Raw genomic sequence first — 14,226 nt, forward strand, 5'->3', positions numbered from 1 at the left:
TTTTTCGGAAACACTCCTCTACAGCAAGAACACAAAATGCTGGCAGGAGCCCTAGGTAGCTTTAAGCTGTTGCTACAAGCTGTCACCTAGATTACTTGGCAAAAGGGTGTTCAAACCTGTAAATGGCTTTGGCACAGCCCAGTCTCTCGTCATAATTTCCTGGATGTGGAATTTTGCCAAGTACTGCACTAGTAAGTTGAGGGGCTGGGGGATCACAAGGTTTACAGGCACCAGATGCCTGCTTGCATTTGCTGGGGGATTTTTAGGTTGGCTTTATGTCTATCTACAGTATTTTGTTTTTCCCCTGGAATTATACGTAGCATATTTTCAGGAGGAGATGCTGAGAAATCATTAGTATCCATTCTTCTGCTTTTTAGCTTTCATTATTTAAATTCCTCTTAGAACTAGGGCTTGTTTGTTTTGTTGTTTTTGAAAAGTCTCCAGATTATGTAGTTGGCAGTGGATCATGCCCGAACTCCTATGGTCTTCACACTACCCCTTTTCCCTACAGATGAAAACCAAAAAGCCTTCCCCAGTGATTCAGAACGTCTGAACCAAGCTTACTTATGGGTTATACCTAATAACAAGAAGACCAGCTAAAATATAAGAAGCTGGTGTTAAAAGCTTCAGGTAACTAACACAGTTTGACATTTGGAAACCATCATCTGCCCTCTGAGTGCAGAATAATTTGACAAGAACAGCTTCTCCCCATCTTGGTTTATCTCAGTGTAAGCAAAGAGGTCACCATTGGGTTTTTGCTTTGTTCTTTTGAATGCAAAACCAAATTCCCAGATCTTACTGTTTTTTTTTTTTTTCCTACTCTTTTTCTTACAAGGATGAATGTCTGGTTAGGTAGGAAGTTTAGACCAAGCTCAGAAAAAGCCAGTTTGAACGCAGCAGTCGTTCATGTAGCGTCACCTCCTACAACAGCAGTATCCCAATTTTCCCACTGTTCTCTATCAGTTGCTGCCATTCTACACTTTCACTGGAGCAAGCTTCAGCTGCCTTTTACTAGAGCGTATTTTGAACCCTTGTAAACATATGCATTAAGGAAATTTACTTCAGATAAAGTAATTATCTGAAGCCACAGTACAAAAAAGCAAATCTAGTCTCATTAAATTAATGATGACATTAGTAGGTCTCATCCTTTTGACTTCATTTTTATTCACGGTTTAAAAGGAGAAAAACAAACACCTCAGTGGTTTCTCAAGTTCAAGTGCAGGAATGTTCCTAAATCTCCTAGCTAAGGAGAAGACAACAGCATGAACAAAAAATACTGACTTTTGGAGATAAATATCTATTTGTTCCACTGTAAAAATTACCAATTTTTTTTTTTGGTCATACATCTTTTGCATCATCTGTTTCCCTTTAGTTCTGTGCAAAGCTAAGTTGTTCCATTCTTTAATTTCTCTATTTTGTTGCTTTGTGCTATTTTAGTCTATTGTAATAAATAAGGGGAAATGTAACAGTTATCAGAAACTATTGAACTACAGTTTTAGTTTTCAAAAGAAGTATTTTCAGTAGAAAACCGTGCTTCATTCTGAAAACTTCTTTTTCATCCTTCAGTTTAGAAGCATCCTCTATTGGGAACAACCATGATTTGCCTACAGTTGCTTAGTTTTAAGATGGCTGTAGTACATGAGCACAGCACAAGATGGATGGCGGGATTGAAGACAGGAAAATGCAAAAATAGTATAGATAGTCTTAAGGCTAGATATTTTAAAGAAAAAATTTCACGCCTTTCTATTTCAAAAACCAGACACTTTATAGTCCAAGTCCTTTGAGTTTTTAGCTGAGTTTGAAGAACTCCTTTAATATAGAGATAATGATTTATTTTATGTCTTTCAGTCAGTTTATTGGTTTGTAGACCTGAATTTTATGAAAGAAAATCCTTTAATTTTGTGTATGCCTATTCATATGTGCAGTTGCTGTGATACAGATTTGCACTGAAACTTTTTAATCTCTGACATAAACCAATATGACGATTTTAGCATCGTGATTCCGATGCAGTTAGTCAAAAATCTGAACAAAAAACCAACAACAAAACCACAAGTACTTACTGAATTTAGGTGACTGAATGCTGAAAAGGTCTAGGCAGACTTTAACACACGGTCTCACACTTTTCTGCAGTGACCCACTTCAGCCATACAAACCGATTTTTGCAATTAAGTTTTGCAGAGAGTTCATGACTCTCTCCGAGTTGCAAGCCATTGTCTGGGAACAGCTGCTTTAATTTCGAGCTATTCATTTCAATGCCTTCTTTCTAGTTGTTTTGTACAATGCCTTATTGTGAATAGAGTTTCATGTAACTTTCATTGAATAGCTGATGGATCGGGAATCGTTAAAAACCTTGCATCAGTTCCTTGTGAAACTTCTGCCTCCTTTCCTACCAACCCCTGCTGTAGAGTTCCAGCTCATTCAACAAGCATCATTGTTGAGTCAAGATTTAGGTGAGCTGTGTAAGGCCTTCAGAAGATGAAGACCATTTTTAAACTTGATTAAGGACTTTATAGGAAGTTTAGTAAGAACAGATGATGTCTCATAGGCATTCACCAGCCTGGGTTCATGACAGATGCTGCAGAATCCATTGCAGATCAAGCTTTTTAAGCCCAAAGCCTTCAGGCTCAAGTGGGATGCAGAGCATGGAAAGCTGAGGGCTGATATTAGTGAATTACTGTTGAGAGATGCATTTATTAGCATTTTTTTTCTGTGTAAAGCTTGTAGTGGAGGAGAAATCTGAGACTATGTGTGAGCTGTGGACGGTTCCTAGCTAGCAGCAAATGTTCTGTTGTCCTTCTACCAAGGAAATGCCACTTCGACTCCAGAACCCTTAGATGTAGTTGGCTGCCCAGCCGTGCCATGCATCTTGCTTGAGAATATCTTACCTTGCTTGAGGTTGGCTCTGTTTATCAGTAACTTGATTTTACTTGGAGAAAGATATTTCGGAAGTCATGCTGCACCTATATGGCAGGACCTGTCCGAAATCAAAACTCATTGTTATGTATATTTGTTCTTACCTAACAGATAGGTTTTTATTTTGAATCAATACATGTAATATTTTCTATATGTTCAGGGAGGACTTTGATGAAAATGTAAAAGTGTAGCCATAAAATATAGATCATTTTCACCTCCAGTTACAACTTGTGTTAAGCTTTTTTTTTGTTTTGATGGCAACTATTTTGACTTGTATGTATTGTCATCTAGTTAGGTATTCTGGGTAGGTATATCAGGTGTGATACTATGTATAAAACTCAGAACATATTCTTGTGAACTGTTCTGGCCCAAACAACAAACTAAGCCGAAAGAAAGGCAAGTAAGTAGTAGAGACAAAAAATTTCCTTTTTGCCTGGTTTTGTATAGTTTTCTGTATTCGTTTTTTTAAGGTTACTTTAAAAATGTAAAAGTTGCAGAGAAGAAACTTTCTCTGTTTGCCACAAATGTTTGGCTTTCTCTTCAGTAATAAGGTGTTTTCTGACTTTTGAGTCATACCAATGCTACCAAAAGTATGGATAAAGTTTAATTATTTTATGCTCCCTCTACTGGCCTTACAGTTGTGCAGCATAGACCTATCCCACACCTTAAAAATACCCAAACTTGCAACAGTTTTTTGGAAATTGAGAGAACATTGGTGGGAATTGGGAGTACATTTTTATCTGTGTGATTCAGCTTTGAGCAGTAAGTAATGGCATTTCTGAAGTAACCCTTCAGTAATAGTGGGAACTTTTAGAAAAGAAACAAAAATGATATTTTGTGATGACTTTGAGTACATTCAGTTACAGCAGATGTGCAATCTGTTGCTACGATATAGGGAAGCTGTGCATCTACCATCAATTACACTGTACATTGTGTCCAAAAATTGTTTCATTTTTTTTGCTTGAGCTTCATGAAAATCATCTTATGTAGTACAGCATGGAAAAGCAGAACTGAACTGAAAAAGTTGTTCAAAAATAAGTGAAATAGCCCAAACTTGTTTGAAGCTAAGGTGCAAAACCTGTTGTGCCTGGGAACATTGTCTTGATAGAGATCACTTAAGAACTGTTACGTATTCTTTTTTTTGTTTTGTTTTGTTTTGTTTGTTTGTTTTTGAAGCTGGACCTGTGATCTGCAGAATGCTAACATACCCTCCAACTCGAAGAGCCTTAATTGTGGGTTGTGGTCTGCAGATGTTTCAACAGCTGTCAGGGATTAACACCGTCATGTATGTATTTACTGCTTGCTTCTCTTTTAAAAATACTTTTAAAATATTTTTTAAAAGTCAATTAGACCAATAGCAGTTGTAGATGGACTTCTCGACAAATTTTGAAATGTGTAAAATTGAGTGTGAGAGCTGGAATGCTGGTTTTAAATCTGGATATTGGTATATTTGGTATCTCAGAAAATTGGTACGAGAAGATGCCAGTATAAGGATAAACATTTATATAGAGACGACAGTGCAAACTACTGAGAGACGTTATATTATATGTTAGGGTTTATGGTTAAAGCTACGCAAGTGTAGATAAGAAAGTACTCTTATGGCTCGAATTTGTGTGCAAATAGATCAAAATACTGTGAGAGCTGGACTGTTGACCATGTAAATGGGATAGAAAATTACTGTGAAGTGCTAAAGGAGGTAAGATGCTGAGGCAAGAAGCATTTGCCATTATTATGTGTTCTATTACGTGTATGAAGACTCAGCAAATGTAGAGGTGAAGAAGAATATATTGGGTTTTCTGATAAGCTGTCAGCTCACATGAGGAGTAGTTTTTGATAAATGTGCAGTGCACAAGACCTAGTTCAAGATGAAATTACTGCTGAGCTATCCTCCAAAAGTAGCCATAACAAATGATTTCCATATCAGTTTAAGAGCAAGTGTAAAATACATTGCAGTAATATCTTATGGAGAGAACTACAGCTAAATGAGGAAGCTAGTTAGGAAATAGTTACAAGGAACAGCTAAAATCATAAAGCTTTTAGTGGTATCAAGAGCTACCATATTAAATATTAGAGTAAATATCTACCATCTATCATAAGTGGGAAAAAATACAGTATTGTTAAACTGCAAATAAGGGAAATCTGTAACACACTTTATAAAGAGGGACTTTATACAGTAGAAATTATAACCCAATGTGGAAAACAGGCAAATGAATAGCTGTTAAATTACATGTGAAAACCAGAAGACAGGCACAGAAAGAGCTTTGAGGAGATCTTCAGGCTCATCAGAACCAAGAGAGGATTTCAAGGCCCAGTACGGATCAAGGCTCTGTGAGAATAGTGTAGCAGAAGATAAATCTGCAGCAGCAAATCTTAAAGACTCCTTTTGCATCTGTGTTAATTATGGAAGGTATATCAAAGTTCCCACACTGAAGCTTACAGAGCTTACACGCTAGAGCTTGCAGAAGGTCTGCTTCAAATTGAAGTGTTAGGGGAAGAAATTTTAGAATAAGCTGATTAAAATGAATTATAACAAATTGCCTGGACTAATCAGCGTACAACAACAAGTCTGGACTACTTCAAATACATAGTCAAAAAGAATTCGGAAATGTAGCTTACTCTGTGTAAAGCTGCAGTCCAGAAAGTTTTATTTCTGTCCATATCAAAATTAAAATTGTCATAAAATCAAAGGAGAAGATGTGTTTGTAAATACAAAAAATATGTACATAGGGAAAGTAAAATAATAAAGAGCCAACACGATTGCTGTAGACTGACTATAACCTGCAAGTGTGTTGGATAGGAGTTGGTGGGCACGTGAGGACTATACCATACGAACTGACTATCCTAGCCCATGTTGCCAGAGTTTATTGAAGAAACCAGTTGGTCAAAAAAGTAAGAGAGAAGTCTTGGGTTAAGAAACAAAGCTAAGAAATAAGGATAAGAATAAAATATCAGTTATCACAATGAAGGAAAGTCAGGAGTAGGATCCTGCAAGGATCTCTGTGGGAGTTTTTGCTATGCAGCATTTTTAAGTCAGTGAAAGGGGCTAACCAGCAAAAATCAGCTTGTACTCATACACGATTCAGAAGATTAAAATCCTCAAATCTGTGAAAATGAACAGCTGTGGGAAGATGATACAAAATAACATATTAATAAAATGGCAAAAGCGTTAACTTTTTAATACTATCCAATAATGCTTACAGGAGGGAACTGGCTAGAGATCTTGAAGCTGAATATAGCTCTGTACAAACACCACGATGATATCCATGACCAGGCTGGAATAGTACAAACAGTTGTCAATGTCGTTTTTTTTTAATATTGATAAACCTGGTTGTATGTGGAGAGAGAGATCCTGTATTTGAACAGGATGGTTAGAACTCTGCAGCCTGGAAAAGAAGCTCAGATGCATGATATATAAAACTACTAATGCTGTGCAGAAGATGGGGAGGGTATGGTTATTCATTATTTCTTATAACGTAGTTTTGTAGACTCCTGGTTCTTACCCAGCAGTTGGCTTAAAATAAACAGAAGGAAACATTTTTTCATGCAGCGTATAATTATATAGTGGAACTCATTGCCACAGGATGTTACAGATGCCAAAAGTAGAAATAAGTTTAGAAGGTAATTAGGGAACCTGATATAATAAACATTGTTAAAGTATTAGTAAACATGATGTGGATGCAACCTCTGGCCAAGGACAGTCGTTCTCATGTTTTGATTCTTACTACTTTAGGGATCTTTATTAGGCTAGAAACAAAAATTGACAGTTCACAAGTCTTATGACACCAGTAGGTTGACTCTGCTTATTTTAACCTTCATATGTTGTAAAATCTCAAACTACTTTCTCTGTAGGAGGTTCTACAAATAGTTTGGAATTGACCTAATTCGCTCTCGAATGTGTAGGAGGACAGAATTGCAATTATAAAACACAGCTGAATCTTAACTTCAAAATAAGAAAATGCCTATAATAAACACGTGAAGGCACTGTTGTTAAAGGACTGTCCTGTAAACCATTCGAATTATCCAGTATTTTTGAATAATCTAATATAAATACATTTTTGGTTATCAGTTATGCAAGATAAACATTCTCCTGTGAAAGGAGCTTTTTCAAATATAAGTAATCTGCTGTCTATTGGTGGTTTGCTTGCATAGAAGTTGATGATTGGTTTTTAATGCAGTAATTAAATGGTACCTTATGGAACTGTCAGGTTGTATTAACTCTCTAAGCACTGTTTTCCTCACCTAACAGTTGGTTCCGTCATTCTGGGATTGCTGTTTTGTAGCAGCAGGAAAATGGATGTTGTAGGAGTGTGTGGACTTCACTGGTTTTGCAAACTCACTTGCCAAAATGTGTTGATCACAAGAATTGTTTTGATGGTTATTGTTCACTTAAGTTTTTGGTGCTGCTGAGAATCCGCTTTTCTTGCTATACCCCTTTGTAGGCTGCAAGAGAAGGGGCTGATAACTCTGCCTTGTTTTTGCCTACCTTTCCCTTGCAGAGAATTTAGCAGCCTCCACTTTTCCCCTTTGCCTTTACATATTTCCATGGGACTCCTCTGCACTGTGACCAGTTAACCTAGCAGTGTCTATAATGGGCCCCAACTTGTTCTAATCTTTTGACTTGGGGCATTCCATTATTTCTGATGCAGAAGAATTCATTATATCTTGTATTTTAACATAAGAAAGAAAGGCCAGAGGAGTGGTTTGTGTGGGTCTGGAAAATTCAATTAACAAAAAAAATCAAATCACAAAGCAGGACAGTGAAATGAAAATAGAAGGAAGAAAGCAGTTGTAGAATAATTTAATACTTCCCCAAATTGTTTATGCTTTACTGAATAGCTCTTCTATTTAAGAAATCACAGATTTTAATTAGAAAACTATGGGTGCTAGAGGTAGGGAGTTCTACAGAGAAATTTTGCAGGGGTCTAAAAATAGTCTCCAAGTGTTCCCAGGAGTAGAAGAGATCCTAAAAAGCAGGGGAAAAACAAACAAACAAAAACTAAAACACATGGAGTCAACAACAAAAATATAGAGCTTCAATATTTAAGGGTTAATTTTCTAGTTAAAAATTGGGTACAAGTAGTGAACCCAGTGAAAGCAACAAAGTCCATGTGTAGCTGGATTTCCCTTGAGAATGGTGAAAGGAAGAACTCTGGTAAGAATTCTTGAGGTCTGTGCTCTTGCCATGCTGTTTTGCAATAAAATGATGTAGTTTTTGCACAGAAATAGTTTCATATTGTAGCAGCCCTGTATGTGCATAAGATCCAACCGTGAGGAGCCGCAGTCCTGAACGAGATGTTATTGAAATGGTGAGGACTGCGTGCAGAGCAACCTCTGCATCGAGGGGGTGGATTGAAAAAAGAAGCAAAATGTAAAAATAGACTAAGGAGCGTGTGTCTCTCATGGGAACAAATTCTAGCATGATAAATTTAGTCAATAAAAGAATAAAGCTCAGTGACCTATTGATTTGATTCTATTTTATTTTTTCCCCCTAAGAACAAGGATACCACTGCTGTTAGAACGCTTGAAGTAGAAGAAATGTTTCCTTTTTGTCCTGGCTTTTGCCAGTTTAACTGACCTGTAAGAGATAAAGTCACACAATTTTAGACAACCATCTCTAACACTGCTGCAAGCAGGTCTGAAATGGTTTAACTTTTCCCTTTCTTATCATTCTGGTATTTTCTCATCTTGAAAACAGAAACTCACTCTTTCAAGCCTAGATTGACAAATCTGCCTGTATACTGAAAAGGGCTCTGGGAAGGAAGTTCTGTTCCAGGATAGCAAGTTAGCTATTTGATAGTAACCTATCCAAGAATTGTGTTGAAACAGTGGTATGCAGGTATTTTCAAGCCCACTGTGATCTGTAGTTAAAACATGGGAGAAGAGGGTCATTTTATGGTAAAACTGTAAGCTCAGATTTCCCATTAGTTCCATCTTGCAAAAATAATAATAATAATCAAAAAGGCAGAAAATCATTTCTTTTGGAGTGGGAAAGAGAGGGGACTTGAAGGATCTGGCTATTTCAGATTGTCTGGTGAAAACCATCAATAGAGTACATCAGTGTTTTAGCTATATTCTCAAATCCCAGCAGGATTGTAACTTCTGCAAACATTTCTGATACAGTGCAGCTTTATTGCAGTCAAGAGAAAAAAAAAGTCATGGGCAAGAAAGCTTTCTGGAAAAATCCTGAGTTATCTTGAATGCTAAGTGGTAATTTAGCCATAATTGGAGACAGTTCAGTATTGTCTTGTCAGAACAGCATGTAGGTATAGTTGCCTGTGCTGGAGTTTGTGCTGCTCTTTTTGGGGCTAACCAATGTACTTTCACGCAGGCTGCCCGTGCCCTCAAGACTCTCCGTCTGAGATAAGAGACAGCTGTATCATCTTAATTAATTCTATTCTCACCAAACTTTAAGAAAAGTGGACTTGATGAAAGCCAAACAAAATAATTTGTTCTGCAGTTGAGACAGTAAGCTTGATGTGATGTTAATTTAGTCATTTGCTATTATCTTTTCACATTGTGTTAGGAAAGCTTTCTGTAACAGGAACGTGGTATAATGTATCAACGGGGAGAGTTTATGGCCTTCAGCATTTTTATTAACATTTAAGCATGTGTTTTTGCTGGTGTATGTGATCTGTTTTTCCTATTTAATAAAATGATTTTTTTTTATTAAGATATCCTTGCATCTCCTAAAAGTTAAGTGAATCCACATGTAAAATTTATTCATGTCTGGATTTGGTCCACAGATGCTTTTGAGCTTTACCAGTTTTTTTTTTTTCCCCTGATCTGTGCAAGCAAACAAAAGAACAACAAAAAAGAAAGAGATGATAAAAAAAAAAAAAGCAACTTTTTCCAGCTGGCAAGAAATAGGGAGTGGAAGAAAATGCTACATGGAGAAGGGAAAAAGCTCAGAGTAATGAGAGAGAAGAAGAAGCTGGAGAAAAGAAAGGAGAAGACAAAAGAGGACAAGAGGAGGTTATATAACAAGCGGAAATTGAAGGTTTGAAGATAAGTTAAGAATATTAAAAACAATTAACATGAAAAGTGAATGAATACCATACTGAATGTAAATGAGGGAGCGAGGGAAAAGGAGTGAGACTGGAAAGAAGCCAGGATACTTCTGAAGTGTAATGGATGCTAGTGAGGAGTTTAATGGAGTCAAAGAACATTTCCCGGCAGTTTTAATAGCCAGGTTTATTGTGAAGCAATTACAAAGCTCAGACCTGCAAGGAGCTGTAAACCTCGGCCCCTGATAGCTGCAGTGAGCCCCAGGCACTAGTCACTTCTCTCTAGCATCACGCCCCAGCAGGAGCTTGCTCCCTGTGCTGCTGCCCCTGCGGACAGCTGCCTGGACAGCAATGTGATTTAACCCTCAGAGGTATTAGGAAAGTCAAGATTGAGAAACTCTGAAAAAATTCCAGTTCTTAAACTACTTTTTCTTAAATAAAATACTGAGTAGGTAGGATAGGACAGAGACTGCAGATAAACCCTTGGTATTTTGGTTGGAGATCACTGAAAAGTGTCTTGTCAAATGGTACTTATATAGGATGTTTCATGAATTACAGCAAAAGTAGTAGCAACCTGCTTTTCTCCTTGAGCTTCAGCAACCATAGAGAGACTTATAATTTAACAAGTAATTTATTTATAAACTACACCAGATTTAAAATTAATAAATTGGTTATTGAAATGAGACTTTGCTAGGCCGTTGACTGTTGATTTTTGTATTGGAAAATTGTCGGCATCTGTAAACAGAGATTGTACTGGAAAAATACAACAGCAGGTCACGTTTTTCTTGTGGCTTGTAGCTAAGCATTGATTTTAAGGCTGTATAAATTTCTTATTGTGTTCTCTGGTTGTGCATTTTAAAACAAAATCCAGAAAGTAGCATACTTAAAAAAAAAAAAAAAGAAAAAAAAGAAAAAAAAGCTTAAACAATGTTAAAATATCATCCAAGTTGCACAGTGTTTATTAAAGAACAATATATCTTTTATTGTGGTCTACATTTAGATTTAAATTGGGTGACAGTAATTCTCAAGCAGTTTGCCATGTAACCTTTTTTTTTTTTGCATGACCAGTAACTTCCTTACTCAGTTGATCTCTTAGACGCAACAGTGATCTAAATCTTACAGAAGAGGGGGGCAATTACATTAATGTTTTTAAAACAGACTTTGTAATGTTGTCAAGACATTTTTGAGAAGTTCTGGCAATTGACAAGTCTAGCTGTCTCTGACTCCAGAACAGTAAGCTTCTACTTGCTCAGTTTTTTACCTTTCAATATTATTTTGTGAATAATATTTCTCACTTATATCTTTCTCTTAAATTTAGCATTTTCCCCTTAGGCTTTAGAAGGTGTTTAATAAAAACAAAAGACAGCTTATATTGCAGGCTCACTTGCTATTTTGGATAATAACCCTCTAAATGTTTTATAGAGTTTTGATAAATATTTACATTTATTTTTATTTTTATTTTTGAGAAGTGACCCTTCCTTTTACCAGGCTATCCTTTCTTCATATTGAAAGATGCTTTATATAATACTGCATGCAAACTCATAATGTAAAAAACTTCAGTGAAGAAATGAGATGCATCTTTAGAAAATGACTGGCATAGTATCTAGCTGCTTTTTAGATAGTTTTGGAAAAAAAATGTTCAAGTCTAGCCTAGCACTCTAGGGAAGGTGACTGTCCTGTTATACCAAATGCCTCTGTTATACATGCTGTACAGAAATAATTCATTTATAATAGGTCTTCAGAGGAAAAATTGTAGCTAATAAAGAAATTTCATCCTGCTCAGTGTAAAATGTTCCAAATCAGTGTTTATGGAAGCAGCCTGTACCAGTTTCATAGTACTTGAAGGAAAATGAAACCCTAACTCTGGCGTTTTAAAAGGTTCGCACGTTCAGCAACCACATAGCAATGTACTATTATCACAGCTGAGCTTGTTTCCTTTTAAATAAAGGAAACATTAAAAATATATATTAAATAAACATATATATATATATATATAAACATTAAAGAGGGAGCTTCAAACACCTGATACTCACCATCTTGTCCTTATCAGACACTGGATTCTTGCGTTAAAAAAAAGAAAAAAAGACTGTTACAAGTTTTCCAAGCTCTGGAACATAGGTGTTTGGTTTTTTTTTTTTTTCCTCCTTGAGCTTCTCCAGGAGAAGCCCCACCATCATTTCTCTACCCCCTGCCCTGAAGTCATCTCTGCTTCTGCCTTGTCAGGGGAGCAAACCTGATAGGAAGTAGCTGAAACACGGATGTGTTGGTGACAGGATGCCAAGAGCTGTGCCCAGGAATTAAAAAACAAGCAAATAAACAACAAGCCAGCCAGCTAAGGAAAACTGCAGCAGGTCTGAGAATAAAATTAACTCTTTGCTTGAGTGAGAGGATGCTGGGATGGGGCGAAAAGCTTGTGCTGCCTCCTACTTCAGATCTGGAACGTGACTTGAGCACCCTGCCAGTACCTGGAGGAGGGCCTGGCTTCCAGAAGGAGAGGAAAAGAAAGAAAAACCCTGTTTCAGGAAGACATTTCAGTAAACTTGAAATTTTGTAAGTCTGTCATGATATTGCTGAAGTTTGTGTATCACCTTCTGTGTCAGAAGATGACTCCTGTGCTTTAAAAGTTCTGTTTATAGATAGAGTAAAATGCTTTTTTGGATTATTCTTGAGTGTCCTTTGCTGGAGATGGCCTGTATCACTCCCCGCTGTGTGAGTACGACTACGTGCACATCTCAGCAGCTTAAGGGTTTAATGGTTTAGCTCTAAAGGCAGTAATTTATCAGCTGAAATAACTGTGAGAGTTTACTTAGGATACCAATCAGAGAGTAAATCTGTATTAAACAGCAACAAAAAAAGTCACCCGTGAGGCAGCATTGATAGCACCGAAACCACACTCCACTCAGTTTCAAATTAAAAATAACATTGAACAGAATACGAATCTTCCTTCTCCTGTTGTGCTGACCTTGTGTGGCGGTGAGAAACTAGGCTGAGTCAGTTTGTAAGGATAGATTTACCATTCACTGTAAAGCAAGCAAGCAGAAACCTGTGGCTTGGGTTATTTGGGCTGCGCCCTGCACTGGGCTGCAAGGCTCCCTCTCAGGTGGGAGCCTCTCACCACTCGTGCTACTTCGTGTGCATTTCGTGTTTTCATTCCTTTTGAAACAGGAAAGAAAAACCGCACCTTTAAGCCATTAAAAGGAGGAAAAAAGATGCAAAACAAACAAGTGAATCGTGATGGAGTTGTTAACTAGATGAAAGCTGTAAGATGTTAGTCTTATTTAAGAAGCCGCTTGCTTTGCCAATTTAACTAGTCAAGGCTTTTGGGAAATGGCTTTTAAGGATGCGTCCTTGTCCTAAGTCTTGGAGATCAAAGAATGAATAATTCAGACATACAAGTTTTCAAGGGACGAGTAACAGAAAGATCAGGGAAGTAGTTCAAGATGTTATATAATGGGTATAATGGGATGAAATTAAGAAAAGTAAAATCTGGAATGATTATCAGAATATGGTTTAGTTCTTGGAGATATTAGAGATATTACACTGAGAGTGTCTCTTAGGCAAAGTAGGAAATATTCATCATTTCTAACTGCTTAAAGTGGTACATTCTCTACTGTTGTATTAGAAATAACATTTCTTTTTTTTCTTGGTGTTTGAATTAGCAGCTATGTATTAGAAGGTAAATGTAAGTTCATGTTTAAAAAAAGTTTCCTTTGTCTTAAATTTTTACAACCTACCTCTCTCCCAATAAGTCTCTTAAGCTATACATGTATTATAAAAAAAAAGAAACCTAAACAAACTTAAAAAATAATAATAATAAAATCTTAGACTGCTAAGCGCTCGATCTTGCCAAGCCTCAGTCTTGATCTTGAGGCTGGTGATTATTTGTAGTATAATTTTTCTCGAAGCAGGTTCGGGGTACTATAATGTGTACTTAACTATAGATTTTCAGCCTTTTTTGAAACACTGCATTTTTTTTTCCATTTCATAAATCTTTAAATACTTTTTTTTTTCTGATTTCTCTGTTGCTGAACATGTTTGTTTACTTCTTCCCTAAAGCTGGACCTTTAACTCCATGAGTTGAAGAACTACAATGTGAGATCTTTTCCTTTTTTTTTTTTTTCTTTTCCCTTTTTTCCTTACTTTTTCGACTAGTGTCTTGGGTTATTAGCTAGAAGGATTTTTTCTTTTTAATAAAATCTGATCAGCAGGGACTATGTGCACAAGCACACATCTGCCCCTGTGCTTCCCCATCTCTTCATAAAAATTAATATAATCTTCAGTGCTAGACTAGCCAGAATGTTGAGATGTT

The 14,226-nt window shown here is 36.7% G+C and overlaps 1 protein-coding gene across 1 annotated transcript in view; it reads left to right on the top strand.

The window, feature by feature from the left end:
- Window positions 1–14,226, top strand: part of SLC2A13 (solute carrier family 2 member 13) — a 157,427-nt gene that overhangs the window by 65,757 nt on the left and 77,444 nt on the right. Inside the window, exon 4 of the mRNA XM_035549274.2 lies at window positions 4,090–4,198. Within this exon, the coding sequence (XP_035405167.1) occupies window positions 4,090–4,198 (109 nt within the window). The remainder of the gene's footprint in view (window positions 1–4,089; window positions 4,199–14,226) is intronic.

This window comes from Cygnus atratus, chromosome 1, assembly GCF_013377495.2.
Source record: "Cygnus atratus isolate AKBS03 ecotype Queensland, Australia chromosome 1, CAtr_DNAZoo_HiC_assembly, whole genome shotgun sequence".
Taxonomy (NCBI): domain Eukaryota; kingdom Metazoa; phylum Chordata; class Aves; order Anseriformes; family Anatidae; genus Cygnus; species Cygnus atratus.